At 57.5% G+C, this 26,038-nt stretch overlaps 3 protein-coding genes across 3 annotated transcripts in view; 1 reads left to right on the forward strand and 2 right to left on the reverse strand.

The window, feature by feature from the left end:
* LOC125282213 (dual oxidase 1-like) overlaps positions 1-14,060 on the forward strand; it is a 72,945-nt gene extending 58,885 nt beyond the window's left edge. The window contains 19 exon segments of the mRNA XM_057306931.1: positions 122-215; positions 458-633; positions 2,561-2,630; positions 3,047-3,172; positions 3,716-3,876; positions 4,059-4,136; positions 4,139-4,197; positions 4,199-4,259; positions 4,809-4,908; positions 5,201-5,250; positions 6,643-6,770; positions 9,860-9,936; positions 9,938-10,011; positions 10,440-10,672; positions 10,917-11,075; positions 12,128-12,283; positions 12,528-12,608; positions 12,610-12,657; positions 13,297-14,060. Of these exon segments, the coding sequence (XP_057162914.1) occupies positions 122-215; positions 458-633; positions 2,561-2,630; positions 3,047-3,172; positions 3,716-3,876; positions 4,059-4,136; positions 4,139-4,197; positions 4,199-4,259; positions 4,809-4,908; positions 5,201-5,250; positions 6,643-6,770; positions 9,860-9,936; positions 9,938-10,011; positions 10,440-10,672; positions 10,917-11,075; positions 12,128-12,283; positions 12,528-12,608; positions 12,610-12,657; positions 13,297-13,419 (2,054 nt within the window). The 3' untranslated portion in view covers positions 13,420-14,060.
* Positions 1-26,038, reverse strand: part of LOC130542711 (ral guanine nucleotide dissociation stimulator-like) — a 248,334-nt gene that overhangs the window by 188,966 nt on the left and 33,330 nt on the right. The gene's annotated exons all lie outside the window — the stretch shown is intronic.
* Positions 16,157-23,117, reverse strand: LOC125282209 (SH2 domain-containing adapter protein F-like). Its single transcript, XM_048216428.2, has 4 exons — positions 21,415-23,117; positions 20,052-20,223; positions 19,789-19,908; positions 16,157-16,343 (listed from the first exon to the last, which is right to left on the reverse strand). The coding sequence occupies exons 1-4, from the start codon at positions 22,010-22,012 to the stop codon at positions 16,157-16,159; spliced, it is 1,077 nt and encodes a 358-aa protein (XP_048072385.1). The 5' UTR covers positions 22,013-23,117.

Genomic DNA, 26,038 nt, shown 5'->3' on the forward strand with positions numbered 1-26,038 from the left:
AGGAAGCAGAGTGACCCCTTGTTGTGATCAGCAGTGGGTCAGACTCATGTGAGGCCCCTTCTGGTCAGCCTGGGGTTTAGGCAGGTAGGTTGGGGCTCTCACGGGGTCCTCCTCCTCCCAGGCTCTCCTGAGGAGAGGTCTCGCCTTATGTTCCGCATGTATGGCTTTGATGGGAATGGTCTCATTTCCAAGGACGAGTTCATCAGGATGCTGAGGTTGGTCCTGTGGGATGGCCGGAAGAGTGGGCCAGGACAGGGCCTGCTGGGGGAAAGAAGTGGGGGCATGAAGGTGGGAGCAGGAGGGTAAAGAGCAGGGGCCATATAGCCGAAGACTATTATAACTAGGAGGGGGCCCTTCCTTGTGGGCTCCGAAGGCCTGGTGGGATGGCCAGTAGGCCCTCCTGTCCAGGCCTCAAGCTTCTTTTCAGGGCCCGATGGTTTCCCTCCCCCAACCCCAGGTCCTTCATCGAGATCTCCAACAACTGCCTGTCCAAGGCGCAGCTGACGGAGGTGGTGGAGTCCACGTTCCGGGAGTCCGGCTTCCAGGATAGGGAGGAGCTGACGTGGGAGGACTTCCACTTCACGCTGCGGGACCATGACAGCGAGCTGCGATTCACACAGCTCTGCGTCAAAGGTGGGGGGCCTGGCCTTGGGGCCGACTGACGTAGCCATTAGACAGCAGGCACAGTGCATCGGGCCCACCTCCTTTTAGGAGCCCACAGAAATGCTTTAATTCCTTTTAAAGTCAGAAGGATGAGTATAATAATAATAAATAGGTGATAATATATCCAGCCTGGATTATATCCTTCTATGTACCAACGTGATTATAAAAAATATTTATCTTTTATAAAGACATGTATATACTTTTTTTTTTTAAGGGCGGAAGTGGTTTAGGAAGGTGACAGTGCCTAGGGCCCACAAAGTCCTAATGCAGCTTTGCTCCCAGGGTGGGCAGGGTCAGGATGGGGTGGGGGACAGCAGACAGAACTCTGCTTCTTCCAGCTCTCTGTCGAAGATCCCTGTGCCAGGTGCCCAGGACGGGGGTGGGGTGGGGGGGGACAGTGTCTCCTTGTTACAGCCCTCTCCAGGCCATATTCACCTGAGCTAGGGTGTCTGCTGGCAGGGGGGCTCTGGTCTTGTTTGCCTTTATATCCCTTGGCTGAGCGCTTGGTTAATGTTGCTTGAGTGCACGGAGACCCACTTCTCTTGTCCTTCCCCCTACTTCCTGTCCCACCTGTGTCTCGGTGGGCGGAGGCTAGAGCCAGGGTGGGGAGGGGGCAGGTAGCAGGACTCCCTGTGGTCTACTCTGAGCTGTTACGGTGCCTTCACAGTTTCTCGCTGGGGCATGTGGAGACCAAACCCAGCCCCTCCCAGGATGACGAGAACTTGGGGGAGCTGAGCAGCCCAGATGTGGGAGAGGGGCGAGTTGGGCAGGACACCACTGCGGCTCTGGTGAGGGCTTCCATGTCCCAGGGCTGGAGGAGAACTACTGGAGTGCAGACCAGCACTCCTGGTTCTTCAGCCTCTCACTTTTTCCAGGCAGCCAGGGCAGTAGGCACCTGGGCCCGAGGGCTGAGCAGGGGCAGGTGTCCGGAGGTGAGCCCAGGCCAGAGTCCTGGGACCACTCAGCCCCTGGGGTGGAGGACCAGGCTGGGGGAGTGAGGATTATGCGGAAGGGTAGCTTTGAGTCCTGTTTTGTTTTGCTTTTAATTGTTGTTGTGCCTTGTTGTTTCCTTCAGATTTTACTATGAGACATTTCGAATGTTCCTACAGAAAAGAAACAACAATAGCGCAGGAAGCAGCCCTTTCCCCGGTCACCTAGATCTCCCCGTTCACCTGCCTTTGGTTACCATGTTGCCACATTTGCTGCTGGTTGAAATCTGACGGATAAATATCCATACTTTGTTGTAAACATTCTGATTGCATGAAATTCACCTTAATCACTTGTGCCCCCTGGGCTGGAGACCAGGGTAGTCGTCAAGATTAGTTTAGCACTCGGAAGTGACCTGGACATTCCCGGGCTTCCTGTGAGAACATGGCTTTGCAGCTCAGTCCCGCCCTCCCCTGCAACGCTCGGGCCAGACAGAGAGGAACGGGCGGCTCAAGGGAGAGTACTTCCCCCCAACATACAATTATGAACATTTTTAAACACAGGAAGGTGGAAAGAATTTCATGGTGATCCCATAAATGCGCCACCCAGAACTACATTTAATTCCCAGGAGGCTTTAAGCTGGAGGGTTTAGCAGGGTTTTTGTGGCAGAATGGTCTCAGCAGGCAGGTGGCACAGTTTCTGAACTCTACCCCACAAGCCTGATACCAGTCCCAGGAGTGGGCTGAAGGTGGACACACATCCAGGGACACTGTCTGGCCAACAAATTCAGGCCTTCTCCCTGCCCCCTCATGGCTGGGTCTAGCTCCCACTGGGGGAGCAGGCTGGGGCTGGGGCACCCAAAGGCAAGGGTGCTGACCGAGGACCCTCTACAGTATGGACATGGGGTGAGTGCCAGGTCTTCCTGGGCTCTGGGCCCTGAGCTGTTCCCGACATCAGCTCTGTGTTACAGGGGTAGAGGTGCCTGAAGTCCTCAAGGACCTGTGCCGGCGAGCCTCCTACATCAGCCGGGAAAAGATCTGGTGAGCCCTGATCTGGGAATGTTGGAGGGAGGGCTGGGGTTGGGGGGGTTGCCTTTTCTCTCCCCAGGATGCCTGGGATCAGGGCCCTACCAGCCTATGTAGTGTCTTTATGCAAATTAGAAAAAAGGGCTCCTTGCTGTAGGCAGACACAGCCCTGTACCAGCAAGAGCAGAGAGCCTGCTGGACTTCGGCACCCACCTGCTGCCAGGGTCAGATGCCCTTGTGAAGGACACAGCTTGTATGTGTGTCCCCAGGATCTAACTCATTCTCTCTCCAGGTCTCTGTGGGAAGTCTGCTGGCCCCTGGCTGAGAGCTCTGACCCCTCCTCAGCAGAGTCAGTCTGAAGAGAGACCAGGGGCAGCGAGGATCCAGTGGCTCAGGTGGCCAGAATCCTCTCTCTTTCATTCCTGTCCTAGTCCCTCCCCCAGAGTGAGCGCTCGCTGTCCCCACAGCAACGCTGACGTAGAGCGGACAGCACAGAGACTGCAGTGCCCCACGGACACAGACCCCCCCCAGGAGATTCGACGGAGGTTTGGCAAGAAGTACGCCTGCTCCTCTCCTTGAGTTCATGCATCCCGTTAGCGTGCAGGGCTGCGGGCAGGATGAGCAGTTCACGCCCGAGCAGACCACAGTCTGACAAGGTGGCTGCTACACTGATAATCACCATGTCCCACCGATGAATGTTGTGACAGTGGTCAGAGCAAGGAGCTTCGGAGCTCAAGGAAGTGCTCACCTCTGCCTGGTAAGTCAAGGCAGGCTTCCTGGAGGGGGTGACTTCTGCACTTCCAGTAAAGGGTGAGAACAGAGCAGGGTGAGAATGGGGAGCTGCAGACTGGGAGGGGAGAGGGCTGTCTGAGTGTGAGTGGGACCTGGGCTAGAGGGAGTGCGTTCCCTGGGATGAACTGACCCAGTGAGCACTGCAAGGCTATCCCTACTCTGACAGCCTTGTCAGAGGAGTGTGGTAGGGCTTTTGGGGTCTGAACCCTGCTTGGCTTGAGCAACTTGGTGCCCTTTCTCTGCTCCTGGGAGGCGGGTTGCACTGGGAGGGGGGGTTCGTAGCCAGAGCCGAGACTTCCTGTCCCCAGGGTAGCATCATTCCAGCCCCTGCTGTTCACAGAGGCCCACGGGGAGAAGTTTCAGCGCAGCCGGCACCACCAGACCTTGCAGCAGTTCCAGCGCTTCATCGAGAACTACCGCCGCCACGTCGGCTGCGTGGCTGTGTTCTGCGCCATCAGCGGGGGCCTTTCCTGGAGCGGGCCTGCTGTGAGTGTGGGCAGCCCCGGGGTTGGGGCTCCCATGGGTGCATGGGGCCTGCTTGAACGGAGGCTGCAGAGGGGGCCTGCGTGAAGGGGTGGCGGCCAGGGCGGGCCCTTGACCCACCTCAGCGGCGCTCTCTCTCTGCACTGCTCCCCTCTTACCCGCCTGGGCTCCCCGACAGACTATGCTTCTGGGCTCATCGCATGGGCATCACGGACACCACCCGTGTGGGCATCATCCTGTCCCGGGGCCGGCTGCCAGCATCTCCTTCATGTTCTCCTGCGTCCTGCTCACCACGTGCCGCAGCCTGCATCACCTTCCTGCGAGAGACCTTCCATCGGCTCATTGCCTCTGCGGCCATCGTCCTCACAGGCAGGGCCCGGGAGTCCCAGGGCTTCTGTTCGTGTCCTCCTGCCCCTGCTGCCTGCCCCTCCTCTCTTTTGTGCTTGAGTGTGAGTCCTAGATGTCCTTCTCAGAAGGATGCAGCTGGCCCGCAGTGGTGTGAAGTGAGCCCAGGAGCCCCCCACCCCGCCCCTGCCTGGTGCCTCTTCCCATGCTTTCAGGGCCACCTCCTCAGCCTCCAGCTGACAAGTTAGCAACAGCCCAGAACATGGGCACATCATGTGTGATCTCTCCCAGTTTTTATGTTGGAAAACATACTCTGTGAGAGAAACCCAAAGAATGAACTTCTAATGGTATAATTTCAGACTCCTGTGGCTGGGCTCGTGGATGGCACATATGGGGCTCAGCAGGGGTGGGGAGGGACAGGAGGATGGCTAGAGACCAGAAGTGCAGACCCCGAGGGTCCTTCTTCAGGCCCCCAAGGCTGGGTGGCTGGAGTCCCCCACCTTGGGCTGGATGGGTTGAGCGCCCCCACCAGGCTGCCCCTGGCTCACTCCCACCCTGTCTGGCCTTCCTTAGTCTTGCACAATGCGGGCCATGCGGTAAATGGGTACCTGTTCTCCGTCAGCCTGCTCAGCGTCCTTTCCTGCCTCTTCCCTGGACTCTTCCGTGACGACGGGTGAGTGAGTGGGCTACTGTGTGCGTGTGTGTGTGTGTGTGTGTGTGTGTGTGTGTGTGTGTGAGTCAATGTGGGGGGATCCTTTATGGATGGAAAGAAGCAAATTCTCTTGGCTCAGAGGAGAGTGTCACCTTCCAGGCAATGGGACAGACAATGACCAGCTGGAGCCCTGACCCCGAGTGGGCAGAAAGGGAGACTGGTGCCTGGGTTGAGGTGTTTCCTCTGGAGGATTCTTTCTGGAAGTCCCAGGCATCTCCTCTCAGCATCCTTGCTTGCTTTCCCTTCTCCACAGGTCTGAGTGTCCCCAGAAGTATTACTGGTGGTTCTTCCAGACTGTGCCAGGTGAGAGCCCTCCCTGCTCTGAATTTCTGGGTCTGGCTCTGAGCTCTGAGCTCCGGGTTCTTTCTGCCATGAGGCTGCCCAGTAGCGCTCACTCAGGTCTCACGGTGGGCCAGGCTCTGCCCTCTGGTCCTGACAACTCTGCTGGGAAGTAGGAGCCTCTGCTCTCTAGTCCTTCTCTTGGGAGCTTGGCTGGGGTCCTGCCCCAACTCGGAACATCCTTCTTCCGTGGAATGAGAATGGACCCCCTCTCCCCCTGCCCCAACCTACACACCTACCGTGACAGTGGCTTGGAGGAATGCCGTGTCCCAGCAGCACGGTGGAGGGACCAGGCTCGTCAAACTAGGCAGAGACCCCCACCCCTTGTAGTCCGTCTTGACCGGGGCTGTTGAGGGACGTATTCCTTACTCCCCATAATCACCCATTTTAGAGCTATTAGCTGTGAATCTGTTCAAAAGCTTTTTGAACCTATTTATATTTTCAGTCTGTTTCCTCCTTGGCATAGTACATTTTCTACGCTCCTCTCCGTGAAACACGGCATTTTTTTTAATCCTAAAACAACCTGCTCTGAACTTCGTGCTTGCTAATTCTTGCGCACTGGGATTTAGTGGATAGGCTGTGTTGAGGCCCTCCTCTCTGTTCAGGCCTTTACAGGCTTTGGTTAGAGCCCTTCTTAACCTCTGCTTTTCCAGACTACAGGGCTCTAATCTTCTTAATTTCTGCCTCCCTCCTCCTCGATCACTTGAGGGGCCGTTCTCTGGCCCCACACTCCCGTCCTGAACCTAGTACTGCTCTCTCGTGTACCCCAAGCCTGGGATCTTCTGTGAGAGGAGGGTCCTCCCGCCAACCCTGGGCTGAACCCAGGGGGCTCGGGTGGTCGCACTTCCTCACTAATGGCGCCACTGCTCATGCTGTGGGAGCCAAGTCGGGGGCTAGGGGGACGTAGACCGAGTCTTGACTCCGTGGGGGCAGGGCCTGCAATGTCCAAAGTCCGACCCAGGGGGCCCAGAGCAGGTGCCCCGCACGTTCAGTCCGTCAGCACCGGTGTAGACGAGGCCCACAGGGGGCGAGCCCTACAGAAGGCGCTAGGATCCCGTGCTGAACCAGCAGCCTGGTCCCTGTTCTTGTGGGCCTGACAGTCGGGGAAGTGACAGACAAAAAACGAATGACACCGGTCCTTGAAAAAGAACAATCGGGACAAGGTGTTGGAGGGATGAGCAGAGTCTGTTGAAATAAAAGGCACTGTTGATCAGTGGTGTGGGGAGAGAAGAACAGAGGAGAAGCCTGGGCTTCCGTGGCCCCCACCCAGAGCAGTGAAGTGGAATGGGACCCTGACCCACGGCAGCCCCAGCACAGCCCCTCTCCTCCGCCCCTCACCCCACGTTCATTTTGCAGGCCTCACGGGGGTGCTGCTGCTCCTGGTCCTGGCCATCGTGTATGTCTTCGCCTCCCACCACTTCCGGCGCCGCAGCTTCCGGGGCTTCTGGCTGACCCACCACCTCTACGTCCTGCTCTACGGGCTGGTGAGGGCTGTCGGGGTCTTGGCAGGATGATCCCAGGGAGGCCATGAGGGCTGAGACATCCGTTCTCCGTCCCCTCAGTCATTTCAGGAATCCCCTCCACTTCTCACATCACAGCTGGAGAGGATAGTGTAGGCCTGTCAAGCAGATGGACCCCGGGCCGCAGCGCTTGGAAGATGGGTGCCCGGCATGGGGCTGGCAGTAGCAGCCCTATCAGGCTGGTCGCTTCCTTGCAGACACCCCCACATCATTTCTGCCCAGCCGGTCATTCCCCAGTTCCGGTGGCTGGTGTGAGCTCCAGGGTTGACCGCCCACTTTCAAGGGAGCAGCACACTTTTTTTTTTTTTTAGAGAAGTCTATCTTAATTCTGTTCTGCCACTTTTGTTCTGATCCTATTTCCTGGGGTGTCTGCACCCCACTCAGCAAAGTGCCACTTGTAGAGTCAACGAGCTTGCTCAAAACGTCTTCACTTGGACTGTTGATGAGATGGATTTTTAAGAGTCTACCTGTTCCCTTTCCTTCTCCTTAAGCTCCTGCCTCCCTTCCCTCACATTCCCTCCCTCCCTCGTCCTCCTGTTCCCTTTACCTTCCCTGGGTTTGCCGTCAGGTGCGTCAGCTAGTTAGTTCCAGAGGGACTCTGATCTGTGCTTGGCCTGCCTTCCTCATGGATACAGGCGGTTCCCTAAAGAGCACCCGAGGGTCCTGCTGAGAAGCTAAACTAAGTCCCAAGGCCCCAGCGTCCCCACCAACGATACTTGCCCGTCAGCCTTCAGAAGCGCAGAGCCCAGATGGTTGCCATCTGTCACCTGGCTCCAGGCAGAACTGCACACAGTCCTGAAACAGAGGGCGAGTCCATCATGGCCTGGGTCAAGCTGGGATGCCCTGCGTCCTCCAGGTGCAGTTCTGTCCTCAGTGATCAGACGGTCTGTTTCCATGTTGCTGAGGCTCAGCACTTCACGGTTCTGAAGATGACTACCCGGCCTCGGCTTAGGTCGTTTCCTAGAACTGATGTTTGTTTCCAGAGAAATCTCTGTCTTCTTTGGAAGCTGAGGCTGATTTATCCCTACCTACCCACCCCTGCTAGGGTGGAGCGCTAGCTCCCCGGTTACTGTTTCTGTTAGGGGTGGAGATGATGTTCTTGTTCCTGGTGAAAAAGCAGCTGAGCTCAATGGGAGACCCGGAAGAGTGGCCACACTGGCTCCCTGAGACCAAGACCCCTTTCTGACTTATCCCTGGGTTTGGGGGATCCCTGGGGTTCAGAGCCTCCCTTCCTGCCAGCAGGGAGGTCAGCAGCTCAGAAAGGTGCAGGACCCTCTGCTGGGCAACCCAACCCTGGCCGCTAGGGACAGTCTCACCTGGGGGATATCAGGGCCAAAACACCCGCCTCCTTCCCATTTACCCTTGGTGTGTCCACTTGACTTGGGGCAGAAAGAGAAGTGACAAGTAAAGGACCCAGTGTGGAGCCGGCCCTGCAGAAGGCTGTCCGGGCTCCCGACCCAGGCAGAAGCGGGCAGGGCGGGCACAGGGGGAGCTGAGCTGGCGGCAGCCCCCCAGCTCCTCAGCCAACCGTGGGTCTGCAGCAGTTCTGGGGTTTAAAAGTAGAGCCAACACCAAATGGGACGTATAAACAGAGCAGTATGAGGCCACCCAGACGTCGTTCTCAGCCTGGTTAGATGCTCAGAAAGCCTTGGGGGTGGGGGTGGGCTCCATAATGAAAGAGGAACCTGGGGGGACCGGAGCCAGTTCAGAGAAGAGCCCAGAGAGGTTTAAGTTAGTCCTGTGGGCAAAGGAACATGAAGCTGGGGAAAGGCAGAGCGGACTGAGGAGCCAGAGTTCAGTTTAACAGTTATCTGTCGAAGGGTCTAGTACACAGTTGTTCGGTGCTACGTACTAGTTTGGGGGAGGAGGGGGAGACTCGAAGCTCTGCCCTGGAGAACTTAGGATTTGGGGTAGAGATAAGTGCCGTGCACTTGCCTTGATCAGAATGAGCAGACAATACAGGATTCATGCTGAGCTGAGTGCTGCAAACAGTGATTTCTAGCAGCTCGCTGAAGGGAGTTTCATTCGGGCCAAACTGGTTAGGGAAGACTTTGGGGAGAAGATGGGACTGGAGCCAAGACTTAAGGAGAGGTAAGCTAAGATCCGACAGGGCAGAGTGCAATCCGAAGAGCATTCCAGGTACAAGAAAGGGCATGAGCACTGGTGCAGAGGTGGAAATGAGGATAGTGTATTCAGGGCGCAAAGGCCTGGCTGTGGGTGGCCCCAGTGTATTAGGTGGTGGCAGGACCCGTGCGGCTGCGGGGGCGGCCGAGGGGCCATGCCACACGGGACAGCATAGACTGAGGAGTGCTGAGAGTGAGAAAATCAGGTTTGGGCAACATGCAGGATCAGGGCTGGGAGAAGGAACAGAGAGCCAGTGGAGGAGATGGGAAGCGAGTGGCCCCAGAGACGCAGCAGATGTGGCAAGGAGCAGGTGGTTGCTAGTGCCACAGACGGCCAGCCCTGGGAACAAATGAAAGGAGACCTTCATGGGATGGCAAGAAGCAGGGAGGGGGCATCCCTGGGAGAGGGAACAGTGGGTGCCCAGGGCCTGAAGCAGAAAGGACTTGCCGTGTTTGAAGAACAGGGAGGCGGAAACGCTGGCAGGCAGAGGCCAGAGCATCTCGAGGCCTTGTGGTATAATGGGAAGTCCACTAAGGCTGGTTACACTGCGACGGCGTGATAAAATGAACTTCAGAAAGTCGCAGTGGCTGCCTTGAAGACAATGGGTCACGGTGGGGCAACCCCCTAGAAGACGAGCTGGGAGGCTACTGCAGGAGACCAGGCGAGAGTCAAGGTGGCTGGTTCAGGATGGTGCCAGGAAGGCGCAAATAGTCTCACTCATCGTGGATGATCTGCAGGATGGGCTTGGGGTTGGGAGTGGTTAGATTTGGGGACCTGGAGGGAGCGTGGTACACGGAGAGGTGGGGACGGAGGGTGCCCGTGGGGGTGGGCTGGGGTGGGTGGAGGGTGCAAGGGGCTAAGGCCCGAGTCGGCCACAGACACTGTTGTGGGCGTGACTTGGTCTGAGCCGAATTCTTCATTCTATCCAGCTCATTGTCCACGGCAGCTTCGGCCTGCCCCAGCTGCCCCGTTTCCACATCTTCTTCCTGGTCCCGTCACTCATCTATGGGGGACAAGCTGGTGAGCCTGAGCCGGAAGAAGGTGGAGATCAGCGTGGTGAAGGCCGAGCTGCTGCCTTCGGGCACCAGGCCTGCAGGCTGTCAGGGACCAGCTGGGTAGTGCTGAGAAAGCCCACAGGGCAGGGGCAGAGCCTGGACCTTGCAATCCGCTGGTCTGGCCCAGTGGAGTTGGCAGGGGCCTTGAGGCGGCAGCGATGAGGGAGCTGGCAAGCGAAGCTCTTGGCCGGGGGACCCGAGCCTCTCTCACAACAGAGGGAGGAGGAGCCCGGGCCAGGTTGCTCCTTTCCCTGCTGACCACCAGCACCAGCGCTGCATTGCCCCTCCGCAGGGTGGACATGGCCAGAGGGGAGTAATGCCTTCTGATGGGGAGAGGCCTTGGCATATTCCAGAAGGAGAGCTGAGGCTGCGGGGGGGGGGGGGGGGATCTTTCTGGAGGCCACAGGGTTGCTGGGTCCTGGATAGCAGCCTCCTGCCCACTTCCTTTCCTCAGGAGTGACCCACCTGCAGTTCCAGCGGCCCCAAGGCTTTGAGTACAAGTCGGGACAGTGGGTGCGGATCGCCTGCTTGGCTCTGGGGACCACTGAGTACCACCCCTTCACGCTGACTTCTGCACCCGATGAGGACACGCTCAGCCTGCACATCCGAGCAGCAGGGCCCTGGACCACTCGGCTCAGGGAGATCTACTCACCTGCAACGGGAGGTGGCTGTGCCAGATACCCGAAGGTGACCAGACACAGACCGGATGAGCTACCCGCCCCCACATCCCCTTAGCAGGCCTTGGCCCCGCAGCCCCGGGCTGCCCACTGTGTTCCTCCCCTCCCATCCAGAGACTGGCCATTCCAGGTAATGCCGCGGCACCCCCTCTCTCCTCACTCCATAAACATACCTGCCTTCCCTGCCTCCCATTTCTAGCTTCAGAGCTATTGTGGTGGCGGAGCTTAACTCAGACCCACTCCTTCTCCTGCAGCTGTACCTTGATGGACCATTTGGAGAGGGCCACCAGGAATGGCATAAGTTTGAGGTCTCAGTGCTGGTGGGAGGGGGCGTTGGAGTCACCCCCTTTGCCTCCATCCTCAAAGACCTGGTCTTCAAGTCATCAGTCAGCTGCCAAGTGTTCTGTAAGAAGGTGAGTGCCCTCTCCTCCTGCTGACCCCTGGCCCCTGCTCCCTATCACTGTGTCCGTCTCTGCCTGTCTCTCCTGCCTCTGTTCTTGGCCTGACCCCAGAGGGGTCTGATATCCTCGGACCCTAAAGAACAGAGTTGGAGAGGGGTAAAGAAACCCACTCTGTCGTACAGAGGAGGCCAGCCCCTGCAGGGAGCCTTGTCAGGTTGGGAGAAGGAAGGGAACACTTGGCGTGGGGCAGTGAAACCGGCTCTGCTTTCAAGAGGAAGAAGAGGGGAGGTGGCGAGGCAGGGCTGGTGGGCTGGGTTAGTTGCAGGAACACAGCCCAGGCCCTCAGGCCCCCTCTATCCCGGGTCCCTTCACCCCAGCCCGGACCTGGTAGCAGGCCCCTGCTTGTCTCTCTGGGCCTGGCAGGTGAGTCGGGGGCACAGGAACGCAGCAGGCAGAGGCCAAGCCCACGTACTGTCGGCATTCAGAGGGTGACAGGCAGCTCCCCCGCTCCTCTGTCCATGCCGGCTCTGCCTCTGCTTCTTAACCCACACGGCCCCACTTCAGCCTCTTCAGAAGCGGGAGGTCGGTCCCTCTATGGCAGCTTCTATCCTCCGGCTCTCTCTTTGAGCCCACTCCCATCTGCCCCGGGCAGCCAGCTGGGTCTTCCCTCAGGCTGTTCTGTGACATGCCCCTTAGTGGAACCCTATCCCTCTGGGCTGGGGTTGGTTGGGAGCCCAGCAGCCTGTGGAGGGCCCGTTGCAGGGAGTGGACCGGCAGGCTCCGTGTGAAAAAGCCGCTTCCCACCCCATCAGACCTTCAGCTCACTTGACAAGTGTCCTTTTTCATCACCCCAGGTTATCACTCCCTTCTCTCTCTCCATGCCTGGGGTAACTCCATCTCCCGCCCAGAGCCTGGCCCTGGGGCCCCCCGCAACACTCCATTCCCCAGAGTGTCTGGGGAGAGGCACAAGCTGACGGAGACCGGCAGAGTTCTATTGCTGTGGGGATCCCGGGGATATAGGGAGCCTGAGCTTAGCCAGGTCCTGAACTCCCCTGTGTCCCCAGATCTACTTCATCTGGGTGACGAGAACCCAGCGGCAGTTTGAGCGGATGGCTGACGTCATCCGAGAGGTGGAGGAGAATGACCGTCAGGACCTGGTGTCCGTGCACACCTACGTCACCCAGCTGGCTGAGAAGTTTGACCTCAGGACCACCATGCTGGTGGGCCAGGGACGGCCAGGCGGGGCGACTCGGTGGGTCGATGGGTTGGCTGGGTGAGGCTCAGATGGCCAGGGCAGGTGGGCGGACAGCCAGGTTCAGACGGCAGGAGGCACAGAGATGGTAGTCCCGATTTTCAGCCTCCAGCTCCCTCCCCACCCCATTCTCTGTCTCCTGGGCTGCAGGCTGGCTGGGGCTAGGCACGGACCCTGACTGTCCTTGGCCTGACCTGCCTCTGTGCCCCCAGTACATCTGTGAGCGGCACTTCCAGAAGGTGCTGAACCGGAGTCTGTTCACGGGCCTGCGCTCCATCATGCACTTTGGCCGCCCCCCCCTTCGAGCCCTTCTTCAAGTCCCTGCAGGAGGTCCACCCGCAGGTCAGTCCACCCCATACCAAGGTTCTCCTGGCCTTTATCACCTGAGGTCTAAGCAAACCTCCCAGCCCAGCTCCAGGAGGGAAGGAACTGCTGATAAGAACTCATCACCCAAGAGATAAGTGGGGCGAATGGAATGGAAAAACAGTAGCGGTCACTCTGAGGGGCTCAGGGGGGAAGCAGCACCAGGGACTCGCCACTTCTAAAGCCATGGTGCCTGTCCAGAAGGAACAGCTCAGTTCATCCTTATGATAAACTCAAAGCTATTCTTACCATGAATACTGAGCCGGCCTCACCCGAGACGCTGATCTTTACCGTGAACACTGGGCTAGCCACTGCTCTGGTAAATAATGGCCTAGCCCTCAATGACACAGTAAGCTAGCCTTTAACTTGAACGCTGATTAACCCAGCCCCTGTCAGAAACACTGATCCTTTACCCCAAATGCCTTGGAGAGGGGGGAGGGCGGACCCACACAAAGCAAGTCTACCAAAGCTGAGCTAGACGCACACACCGAGCCAGCCCTCACCACACAGGGTGTGAAGCGAACCTTTATCAGAAACATGGAAGGAGTCCCCACCAAGGACTCTTGCCTGTCTTTCCATGAACACTGAGCTAGGCTTCACGTTTCCTTCCCCTAACAGGTCCGGAAGATTGGGGTGTTTAGCTGTGGCCCCCCTGGCATGACCAAGAATGTGGAAAAGGGCTGTCAGCTCATCAACAAGCAGGACCAGACTCACTTCTCCGACCATTATGAGAACTTCTAGGCCTCCTGGCCAGGAGCTCTTCCCATTGCCCAGCTGAGCAGAGGTTTGGGCCCACACCTCGCTCTATATTTCCTATTTCTGACTCTCTCTGCCTCCTCCCCATTCCTACCTCTCATCCCTGGTCCAGGTGGCCATGGTCAGTCACCCCATACGGATTCAGAGACCCCCAAGTGCAGACTGTCTCAGCTTGGAGAAGCGGGGGGCACTGTCTAGGAAACGGAGCCTGGGAGGTAGGAGAGCTCTTGTTACTTTGGGGCAAAGTGACACCTCTTCTTCCAAACTAAGAAAAAGCCTCAAAAGACTGGAGCTGACAAGCCATGTGTATGTGCACTAGGGGGCTGTGGGCCTAAGGACGGAGTGGGAGCACAGATGCTGGCATCTTGGAACTCCTCCCCCAAAGCCTCCCCCTCCTCTAGGCTCCCCACTGTCAAAAGGGCTGGCAAATGCCTTGGGGTGGGCTAGAGGCTGGGCCCACAGAGAGAAATCTACAGGAACCCCCTCAGCATCCTAGCCTAACAGCACAACTGATTTCTCCCCAGTTTTTAAACATGTGCTGTAGTCAGAATCTGGCCCAATATCTATGTCGCGCTCCTCAGGCCTTGTCTCTTCTTCCCACTGCAATAGTCTCCTTTACAAACAAACCACTTTTCTGCCCTCTGGTTTTCTTTATTCTGCCCCAGGATGGGGGTGGGCGCTGGCAAAGGAAGCTACTAACCAGCCAACTCACCCAGGCTGCTGCAGACAGTGCTCTGAACCTGCCAGCATCTACCGAATAAAGGAACCAGCCCAAGGCCGAGGGCTTTAGCTGGAGACCCCTTTCCCAGCTCAGGGGCACCCTTCCTGACCCAGGCCTCTCAGGGTGGCTCGTGTGGGGCTTCTCAAGCCTGACCAGGAAGGGCAGAGAGAGAAGGGATGGGAGTTCTGGAGAAGGTGGGCAGGGCACAAAGTGCGGGTGTGCGTGGCAGGACAGAGCAGGAGCCAGAGTTGGCCTGGCTGGCTCCAGGACCTCTGAGCAACAGCAGTGGACCACCCGTGCCTCCATGGGTCTTCCAGGCAAAGAGATGAAAGCACAAGGAGACGGATGAGCACATCACCTGAACACTCAGCCTGTTTTCTCATCTGGAAAGTGACTCATACCCTCCAAGGTATAGGGCAACCCTCTGAGGGAATTTCTAAAGCAGGGCCCAATTTCAAGTGAGCCTCTCGATTGTCCTCACCGAATTCTTACATTTGTCAGGTCACATATCCTCGATTTCGATGAAATAGCCGGGGATTAGAAAATCCGAACTCCCATGATTGACACTGCTCAGGTTCTGCAAAGAGGCCCTGGGACTGCGCTCCCAGAGCAGCGGATGTTTGTTCAGCCCCGCGGGGAGCCCCGTGGGGGCAGGAGGGCGGGCCTGGAGTGGGTCAACAGCAGTTGGGACCGGCGGCGCAGGGGGTATGCCCAGGGGCCGGGCGCACAGGCCTCGGCCGGTCCAGCCCTGGGTGCGGTGGGGCGTCTCCAGGGCCGGTCCGGTGTGGCCGGGCGCCCGCGACCCGCGGTTAGAGGCACGACCAGCAGGGGGCAGGCGCGGAGCGCCCCGCCAGGCTCGGCCGCGAGCCCGAAGCCCCGGCCGACGGGAGATCCGGGCCCAGACCTGCGGGCTGCACGTCTCCAGGGGGCGGACTCACGGTCGGGGTATGGGGGAGGCGCGGCAGGCCCCGCTTCCCCTGGGAAGAAAACGCGGTCGGCGCGCCAGCTTTCCCGCGGGTGCGGGTGCGCGGCTTCCGCGTGGCAGGGCCGCCCGCCCCCCTCGCCTGGCGCGCTGCCTCTTCGTCTCTCCGCGGCTCCCCTCCTCGCAGACGCACGGCTGTTGGCAGGAAATTGGACGCGCTCGGGGGAGCGGCCCTCGTCGGCGCGGCGGGGAGGGGGCGCCGCGCGGCCGGTGGGCTCCGGGTGCCCCCAGCCCGGCGGGAGCGGCGGGGGATGTTTTGACATCTCGTCAAGGGAAGCAACTCGATGCTTCGAAAGTGCTTTTCACAGCCGGCTTGGGTCGCTCCAGAGCTGATTTATGAACAGAATCTGCGCTCGCTTCGCCGCTCCCTCCCCCGGCAGCCCGGGGGGGGGGGGGCGGCGCTGGAGGCGCGGACGCGGCTGGGCCTGGCAGGACTGGGTTTATTTCTTGCATCTGGCCGGGAGCCGGGACAGCCCGGGGACTGCGCAAGTTCCCTCCGGCCCGAGCCCTTCCCCTCGTCTCCCCACCCCCGAGGCCATCTCCGTCCGGGGCGGGGGGGGGGGGGTCTGCCTTCCCCAATCCCTGCACCAGACTCTGAACGGAGCCCGCCGGTGGTTTAGGGGTGGAGGCGGAGAGATGGCCAGGGCGCCCCGCATTGACCCAGGGGGAAGGAGGCGGTGGGGAAGGGGGTCCCCGCCTGTGCCCTGGGGGCGGAAGAGGCGGGGAGCTGCGGATCTTAAACTCCTCCGGAGACCAGCGGCTCTGAAGCCCCCTTCCTCCAGGGGCTATCCTCTCTCCCCAGGGATTCCTCTGTCCTCCGCTCCAGACAACCTTTTACTCTGAGGCCCCAGAAGGCATTCCCGTTTAGAATAAATTAAGGAATCTGCAGGTCCCACTCGATCTCTGGGAGAGGGGAAGAAAGACTTGACAGAACATGTCCCTGGGAAGGTCCAGCGCCCTCAGCCAGGGGATGGGCGCAGGCCTGGGTCCAGCTTTGTCACAGTGCCCGGGCCTCACATCTACAGAGTCCGAATGGCCACAGGGTAGAGCAGGGACATGTGCTTGGCCCCCTTAATGGGCAGCTTGCGGCTGGCATAGTGGTGCACGATTTCAGGGACGCTGCTGAAGGGTGGGCTGTTCTGGCCCAGCACGTACTTGTGTTCCTTGGTCCAGGACAGCTTCATGTGCATGAAGCCCTGACTGCTCCTGGGAAGAGGAGAGGAGACCCTGGTGAGTAGGGGCCCTCTCCAGTCCCCCTGCCCTCCCCCACGCCCGCAGCAAATGTGGCTGTTCTGAGCCAGCTGTGTGGGGAGGTGACTAGGGAAGGTGGAGGTCAGTCCAGAAAACAGAGAGGAGGCAGAGGGGATTTTGTGAGTAGGTAACTGTAGGCGTTGGCTTTGTGGTGAGGGCCCTGGGTGTGCCAAGAATGTGTGTGTAGTGAGTGTACAGGGCGTGTGCAGGTGGAAACTGGAGCGACCACCCTCCCTGCCCCAGACCCTGGGACCCGAGCACCGGTGCCCTCCAACCTGTGTGGCCAAAGCTGGTCTACCCTCTCCATCTCTGAGCTGTGGGGGACGACACCGGTGGGGGTTCCTAGTGACGCATGTGGAGACACAAACATCCTTGGCAGGACCGTGTGTGGACAGATGTGACAACCGAGCGAATCTTGGTTGAGGCTCTCTCTTGCGCAAACCAGGGGAGGGGGTGAGCTAGCTGCTCTGGAAGCCCACCCCAAATCCGGGGAGGCTCAACCGCCTTGTCCTGGGGATATCCCTTTACCCTCCTGCTAACTGGGCCTTGGGCCAAGCCCCCAGCTCCTCTGTCCCTGCAGCCTGGGATGCCATCACCGGTGAGGCTGTAACTCCATTCCCTCCCTCAGAGAGAAAGGCTCCACTGCCTCTCCCAGCTCCCTGACACGATCCAGGAAATCCACATCAGTGCCTGGCCCTGCCCGCAAGACAAGGACCCTGCTGCTCAGAGCTCTGGCCGGCTCCCAGCTGTCCGGGCACCCTGTCTTAGAGAGAAAGCATGGGGGTGGGGCCCGAGCAAGAACAGTGTCTGCCCAAGCTACCAGGCCTGGTCCACAGCAAGGAGGAAGCAGTGTTTGGGGGAGCCCTGAAGCCTGAATACTTGTCTCTCGGGGCCAGAGCCTACCTGGGGACAAGTGCAGGGCTCAGAAACTTGTATGGGAGGTAGGACCGGTGAGGGGGGCCCTCATATGAGGTGAGGCTGACAAACCTCATTTCCCTCCCCTGCCTGCGTACAAAGAGGCCTCTGACGGGACCCATTTCACTGGGCCCACAAGTGAAGATGGAGAGTGGATGACTGAAGAGAGGAAAGGGATGACAGGAAAAAAACAGTCCTTTATCACCCACCCTTCCAATTCCTTCTCCCTGCCCCAGGATACTGTGCCCTAAAGCCTGCTGGGGGCCCCAGGCTGGGTGTATGTGTGTATGGGCGGGGGTGGGGGGTGGGGGGGCATCCTTCTTCTCTAGGCCCGAGATAATGGCTGAGGCTGACAGTGACCACGCAGGCCCTGGGGAAGGGAGCTAAGGGCCTGAGGAAAATGTGCAGTCCCTGGGGGTGGTAGAGAGGGGAGGCAGTGAGTAGTCCCCCTCCCCTGTCTGCCCTATGCCATGGCCCAGGCCCAAAGCTGTGGGCAGCAGCTTGGGCCTTGCTTTCCCTCTCCCTCTCAGTTTGGAGAAAACCCCCTAACCACAATCCACTTGGGATAATCACCTCTCCCCAAAACTACATTATATCTTCTCCTTGAGGGACAGATCTGGCCAAAAAGGGCAATAAAGTGGCAACAAGCCTCCATCTGGATAACTGACCTCCTGGGATAAAGTCCCAAGCAGAGTCATTGCCCAACCCTCAGGAGTCTGGGTGGGACTAGCTGGGCGGTAGGGCCAGAGCTGACATGGCTTCTGGAGGAAGCTGTTTAATCACCAGTGAAAGCCCTTCCGTTACAGAGAGCAGAGAAACCTTAATTGTATTTCAGAGAAGCCATTTATATGCAAGCGAGGCTCTGGCGGACAGCTGCTGGTGGGGCTGGATCAGCCTGGGCCGAAGCAGCACCCAGGCCTGCCTCCCCTTTTACTCCCCAGGATAAGGCTGAGCCCCGCCCTGCTCCTTTCACAGAGCCAGACCCTTGCCGTCTCAGCCTTGGACTGTTCCAGACTTGAGGACTGGTGGAGCGATGCAATGGAATAGTGCGGTTCTTGTAGTCCGACTGAACTGAACTGGGTCCAAATCCTGCTTTTGGCACTTTGTTACCTGGTGGCCTTGAGCAAGTCACATACCTCTTTGTATTTCTTTCTGTCTATAAGAAAGAGATTCATCTTCCAGGTCGGCAGTTGGTTTGGAGACGGTGTATACACGGCTCAGCACACAGTAGGTGCTCTGTGACTCTTAACTGTTAAAGCAACACACATTCCTAGGGTTATATCAGGTTTTTGACAGATGAACTTTTCCTAAATGCTCCTTTGATTTTATGACAGTTGCAGAGTATGAGAGCTGCAAGAAACCTAAGAGGTACCCATCAATGCATTTTGCAAAGGGAGAAACCACGGCCCAGAGAGGTTCCATGATTTGCCTGGGGTCACAAAGCTAGTTTTATGAAGCCCAAGAATAAAATTCAGGTTGTTTGACTCTAGACTGGCATTTTCCCATTATCTTTTAGTTGAAGTTCAATAATTATCCTCAAATGTATCTGTTTAATAGTCCCACATTGCTGTATATTGCATTTGTTTGAAGTGGGGGTATACCTGTATTCTAATGCCCCTGAGAAATGTGGTAGGAGGTGGTACAGATGTCCCAGGAGTGACGGGGGCGATGCGAATGAACCCACCATCTGACAGGCTGCCATGTGGGGGGCAGGCTCTATCGGGCAGGACTCCTGGATACCGAGGGGAGGGCTGGCCATTCTGGTAGGAGGCCAGTGCTGCTCTGTGTCTATCTACTCCCTGGGAGGAAGGCTGATGGGAAGGGAGTGCCCTGCCTCCCCCATCTTCCTGGATCCTTTAAAACTCAGTTATCAGCCACTAGCGCCCGGTCCTCCTGCCCACTTCTTCAGAGTGAACGATAGCTTTGTGTCCACTGCTCCACCCTCCTCCCAGGATCCAGCCTCCGCCTCCCCCTGCAGAGCCCCTCAGGCAAAGTTCCTATCTCCTTGCCGGTGCTTCAAGAACATCTGGACTGCCATTAGTAAAGATGAAGGTGATAATTTATTTAGCACTTAGCACCATGTTAAGTGCCTCCCATACATTATTTCATTGGATCCTTCCCTATAAGGTAGATATTATTATTCCCCTACTTTATAAGTAAGAAAACTGAGGCCCAGAGAGGTTCAGGGGGCCCCAGGGCACACAGCTGGTAAGTGACATAAACTTTGGAGCTGGACACTGTAGCTTGACTGTTTCCTCTAACGGACTCTGAGCTCCTTGAGGTCAGGGGAGGAGCCTCAGACTGCTCCAGGTCCCTAGGGCCCAGAGTCAGCAAAAGTTCCTGGGGATGGACTTCTCCCCAGCTTGGCTGGGCATAGGGGGAAGGTTGGAGTCTTCTCCTGTCCTGCTGGTTGTCTTCCCATGGATCCTCCTTGGTGCCATCCTCACAAGCCCATCCTGCCTACCGCAGGCCCACCCCGACTCACTTGAGGGACAGGGAGAAATCGTTCTTGCTGGTCTTGCTGTCGCACACCAGGTAGCTGGCCTCTTTGCACGTCCGGAGCACGTTCTCGGCATCTGTTCCACTGATGGCCCCGTGGTACCAGCTGAGGACAAGAGAGAGGAAGGGGGCATCTCTGCTGGGTCCCTCGCCGTCCTGGCCCACCCATTCTGGGTGTCCCCTGCAGGCAAGCCAGTGGCAGGAGGGGAAGGGAGGGGAGAGAGTCCCCAGCTGGACACAGACACTCACACCTGGTTTTCCAGAGGCGATGTTGGGTCTGTCCACTCCCCAAGGGGGCTGCTGGGCTCGACGTTTAGGGGCTTGGCTGACTTGGGGTTCCCTGCAGAGAGTCGGGGTGGTAGCCGCCCCTTCTCCTCCCGGCCAGGTGACAGGCAGCTCTTCTCAGATCCTTCAAACTGGGCTGTGGGGAATATACCAGTCATAGACTCTGAGGACCCTAGAGATAGAGCCCTATAGAATAACCAGGGCTCCACCATTTTCTGCCAAAAGGGGTCAAAGGAATGTTCTGGAAGGGTGGGACATGCTCCTGGGCTTGACTGGCTATGGGGGTGGGGCGCAGCCCTCCTAGGCCACACCGCGCCTACCAGTCCCTACGCTGTGGGAGGAGAGGGGAGAGAAGCAACATGAGAAACCACTTAAACTTCTCCCTCTGGAGCAGCTGCCTGCCTTCCCCTGTTCCATTCCCCCTCCGGGTGGCTTCAGCGCCGATAATATCGTTTCTTTCTCCTCCTCAGAGTTCATGACCGTTCTCCATATCACCCTGCCAAGCCATTCTGTCGAAGTGACTTATGCATTTGAGAACAATTATCCGATTCCCCTTGGTGCCATCCTGACAGGCTCATCCTGCCCCAAGCCGCCGCCGGCCCGCCCCTCCCCCGCCCCCAGGGCTGCTGCCCACAGGCTCCCCGCCCCCACCGGAGACACCCAGCTGAGGCGGCTCTGCCCTCCCAGACCAGGGCAGGCCCACCACTGAGCCAGCACGAGGGAGGAAGCCAGTGGGTCACATGAGCACAGGCACCCACGGACAGGCGATGGAGACCCTCCTTCATCCTGCATTTACAAAGTAGCCCTCACACTCAGGCACAAATGTACAAACAGGTGTTCACAAGCACTTGGCTGCCCGTTCTGTACCAAACTGACAGAGATGAAGTGTTCGGTGCTTCCTTTCTCCTCATTTGGGCTTTTTCTCTCCTTGTAGCACTTTCAGGACCTTCCTGTCTCTCAGTCACCAGATGCAAGGACCAGACCCGTCCCTTGCCCGAAGGGGTCAGACACTTCCTATGCTAGCATCACCCCCACCTCAAGAGTTACTTGCATTGCCAAAGGATTGGGTCAGGCAAAATACTCACAAAGAAGTGAATGTAAAATAGTGGATTTCTGTGGCATGGTGGGCAAGATATTTAGAAAGGGACTCCTTTAGAAGACACCTTCCCCACACCTTTGGGAGGAAGGAGGAATGTGTATTTTGTCCCTTCTTTCTTCCTCCAGGTTCTCCAAACCCTACCCCACTTCAGCTCTGCCAACCCAAGTCCACAGGGCCTGAGGCGTGAGAGGACATGTCACCCTGGCCAGAAGCTCCCACAGGACCCACCGCTGCCGTCCTCCAGGCTGGGCTCAGGGAGGGGTGAGGCTGGACCGGAGATGTCTCTGTCCCCGTCAGGCAGGGAGCAGCTTCTGTCCAGCTGTCCCACCGGCAGAGGCCAAGGTAGGTCTTTGATGACCTTAATGTCAACTGGAGCCAGTAGCAGCAGGGAGAAGAGACACAGACAGGGACAGAGACAGAGAGAGAGACAGAGAGAGGCAGAGGTTGAGACACCAAAACCCAGAACCAGGACACAGAATAGCCTAGAAAGGAGGAGGGTCAGAGCAGAGGCAGGGACGGGTTCTGAGGGGGGAGCAGGACTCTCGGAGGGTTGGATGGAGCCACAGTGACCACACCAGGCTGCGTAGTCGAAGGGGGGGAGGCACAGGTAGCAAATAGCCGGAGGCAGAGTCTTGCCCTGCCAGCCGTGTGGGTCCCCTTCACTTGAACCCTCATAAGCCTCCAGGGCCCAAAAGGACCAGGAAAGGAGGAAACGAGGGACAACGAGCTGCCCTCGCCTCCCAGCACCACACCCAGGTTCCCACAGCCTCCTGGCACCCTCAGGCTTGCCGCCCTTCCTCCTTTTCCCCACGGCCTGGGAAGCCATGGGCAATGAGACGGACAGCCCAGCTCCAGGCTGTCATGAATACTGATGTGGGGGCAGATGTTTTATTGAAATTTACCCCCCACGCCCTCAATCCCGAGCCCTGACAATTAAGAGAGGGATGCCACTGGCGGCTGCAGGGCTGCTAACGAGGTTTCCTAATGACGAGCATAGATTTCCCCATTAAGCAATCCAAACAGTATTGATTCTCCAAGGAGACTTCTGGAGATAAACGGTCCCACTCAATGGTGCATGCTTTACCGGAAACAAATCAGAAACCTGTGGTTTCCTACTCGCTGCCAGGGAGGGGAGGACAGGGCAGAGAGCTGAGTCCGGCTCCAGGATGAGCCCCGTGCCCAAGGAGGGGTGGGGGGCCCTGGGAGTGGGGGTGAAGTCGAATGGCATTTACATCCTTTATGTTCTCACCGAATCAAGAACCCAGGAGCTAAAGCACTCTCCAGGCTCTCCAGGCTGCAGCAGCCCCCACTCAGACCACCAACACACACCTTCCCAGGTGGGACTCCAGGCCTGGGATAGGCGCTGGGGTGCTTGGTACAGGAGAAACCTAACCTTCATTCAACAAAGGGCATTTCTCACAGCCTCCCTCTCCCCACCAGTTCCTGCTCCTCCGAATTCCCCCCCGGGGCACAGGCGTCCCTGGTCTGGCACAGTCTGCTACTGGGAGACACAGCTCTCTGATTCAGGGCTGGGTTCTCGAAAGGTTATACACACAGCCGTTTTCCTTGTCTGGGGTGTTCAATGCCTTCTTTTGTTAAATGTAAGTATTTAACATATGTCACAAGTTTTATCATTTTGTTTGGAATTTCTTTATTTTAAAATAGGCCCTGTCTCCCAAAAGACGGAAGTGGCCTAAGCCTCTTGGCCTCTGAGAGGTGGTGATGCAGGGAGACCCTTCATCCTCCTGTGCCCGTTCCCTGAACCCGCACACAGTGCCGCGCCCACACTGCCCAATTCACCAATCTCTGTGATGCGCTCAACCGTGCTTCCCTGGAGCCCAGCTGCTGGGCCTCCCCCAACCCCTGGGGTCCACTCCTTCCCTGCCCCTGGGCCTGGAGAGCTGTTTAGAGGCCCCAGCAGGCCCACCCTCCCCAGCCAGGGGCTTACCTGTAAAGGCTTTGGAAATCTGCTCCTTCTTCCACTCCCAGGGCTGGTCATACTCCTCAGGGGGCCTCTCGCCATCCTCTGGCAGCCGGGACTCCCGGGGCTAGGGGGCCCCCTCACCCTCTGGGGTGGTCCCCTCCTCCTCTGGCTCATAGGGCATGTCATATAGAGGCAGGGGCTGAGCTGCCCTCTCCTTGGAGCTCCGGATCTCTGCCAGGGCAAGGTGGCGGGGAGGTGTGAGAGCATCCCTGGCTGCCCTCCTCAGCTCCTCTGGCAGCGCCCTCAGCAACACACCAAGCCTCCTTCAGAAGAGATGCCACTGGCTTTGGGGGCCCAATGGCCAGACATCTGGGGTCCCTTGCCCTTAAAACACCTCTGGGGTTCCAAAAGCATGGGATCCAATGGAGGCCGGGGCAAAGAAGCACCAGAGTGAAAGACAGAAAGAGATCCTTAGGTGGCCAGCAAGGGCTTAGGAAATGAGGCTTACACGTTTTGGAAACGGAGGCAGGGTCCTCTCCTAATCCACCTCCTTTTGGCTACACAGCTCCAGTTCTTCCTTTGCATCCCAAGCAGTATCACTTGACAATCCGAAAATCCTTCTTCGTTGCCCAGATACTCCTGATCACTCTCTCCTTGAAACTGTCCCCTCTGACAAGTCATTTTCGTGGTTGTCCTCTCCCATCACCCTTGGACTCTTCCCCTGGCCCCTCTCGGTCTCTGTTCCCCAGAACCAGGTCTTAATTTGCCCACATCCTTGCCCAGTCTCATGGCACCCTATACACTTCCGGTTACCTTCAAGATCTTTCACTTTAATGTTTCAAACTTGCCACTTTCCCCAGAAGTTCTTCTAGTCAGTTCTGTGATTCCCTTTTTGGGATCGTTGACCCCAGTGAAAATCTAATAAAAGCTATGGGGCTACTCCCCAGAAAAATGTGCAAATTTCCATATACAATTCCAGGGCATTCATGGGCCTCCAAGGGGTACACACCCCTCTGATCTAAATAGGGCAGTCTCCCTCCCACTTTCTCCTTCTCCGTCCACTACACTGCTCTCGTCGGTCCTGGCCCCCGTTCAGCGTCTAAATTCCACCTGTTCACCACCAGTACCCGATGACTCTTACCCTCGTCTCTCCACATCTAGATTACTACTAGGGTGAACCTCCACTCTCCCGGCTCACGTTTCCACGAGCTCCGTGGAAGAACACTCCTGACCGCTCTCTGGCCCCCACCCCTCTCCCAAGGAGGGAGAGCAGCTTATCTGATCACCCGTAGATGCTCGCTCTCTTTCTCAGCTCTGCCTTCTGGCTCTTTCTTCTCCTGGCCCCCATGAGAGGGCTTACAGCTGTGCCTCATGGCCCAAGCCCGAGTGGGCAAGTTTAACTCTGTGAAGTATTAAGCAGCCCATTGTGGGAGACACAGCTAAGTCATGTTCTCCAATCTATTTTATCAGTAATAAAACTGACATTCTTGTCTTCATCAGTCTGTTACCTTGATTTGACTTCTCAATGATCTCCAAGCTCAGGAGGGGAAGAAAGCCATGTTAATTATTGCTCCCTTAAAGCCTCAGCAATTTCCACAACTGCTAACTCATCTTTCTGATGCCCAGTTCTTCTGGTCTGTTCTGTACACCGCAGCCTCAATAATCCCCTTAAAATGCCATATTTATCCTGTTTCTGTCTTGTTTGAGAATTCATATTAGTTTCCCTCCTCTTCTGGAGCAAGTCCAAATGCCTCGTTCCAGCCTTTGAGGCCCTTCACTGCCCCTGTGGCCCCTCTCATCTTGGCTCCTCAGTATGCCCAACACTAAAACTACCCCTGAGCAAACCTTCCTTTCATCCTGCCTTGGACTGACTCACCCCTGTCCTCCTCTCGGATCACCCCCATTCACTCTTTCCCTGGATCCTCTCTTGACCTCTGCTCTGCTCCCCAAGACCAGGTCTTATTCGTTGCTGTCTGCCCCCGCTCCTTGACAGGCTTGCCCTTCTCAAGCCATGTGGTTCCAATTGCCATAAAGATGTTTCACTCTGACATCACATCATCTCAAGTTCACCACCTTCCCTAAAGTTAGTGATTCTCTTTTTGGGTTCCATGACTCCCGGTCCAACCACTGTCCTGCCCTTCCTGACTGTCCTCACTCTATCTGCCTGACCTTTGGTGGCCTTCTCTACCACCTCACATCTCAGGCACCACAGGTCATCGCTCCTTCTCCAAGACGACTCTCTTGAAGGCAGTGGCCAAGGACCCAAGGGGGTCCACGGTGGACCCATGGTCTCCAAGGACCCAGTAAAGGGATCATGGAACCACTCTTAGTCTTGTGGGTCCCAGAGCCTGTTGTGCAAATACCCAGGCTTCAGAGAGCAATCCCCTAGCCTGACTCCATCACGCACCAGCCATCATCTTTTGGGCCTCATAGGGCTCCATGTAGCCATCATTTTCAGGGACCTTCTCTGGGGCTCCTGAAGCTCCTGCTGGGCCTTCGCCAGTCTCCTGAACATCAAATGGGTCCGCGTAGTCTTCGAGGATTGCCAACTGTGGGAAGACAGTGAGGAGAGCAGGCTTCAGACATCTGAGAGACAGCTCTGCTTCTCCCCAGGTGCTTTGTCCATGGGAGTGAATCCTGGAGAGAATGTCTTAGACCCAGAGCCCGAGGTATCCAAGGGCAGGCTCTGAGCTTGGATGGGGACAAGCTCTGGGTCTTCCTCTGCAGAGTCCCCTACTAGGCTGCCAGCAGAGTGGCAGATCTACCTTTTCTGTCACTTTTGTGCCTCTGGGCCATCCCGTAGGTTAAATGGCCAGGATGAAGCTCCGAGCCTTAAGGCCTGCCTCAGTCCGGGTCTAGGCAGGGCAATAGAGGTGTTTAACACCAGATGGTTCAACAGAAGGAATTAATTCAGAGAGCCAGTTACAA

This window comes from Ursus arctos, unplaced genomic scaffold (genome assembly GCF_023065955.2).
Source record: "Ursus arctos isolate Adak ecotype North America unplaced genomic scaffold, UrsArc2.0 scaffold_48, whole genome shotgun sequence".
NCBI lineage: Eukaryota > Metazoa > Chordata > Mammalia > Carnivora > Ursidae > Ursus > Ursus arctos.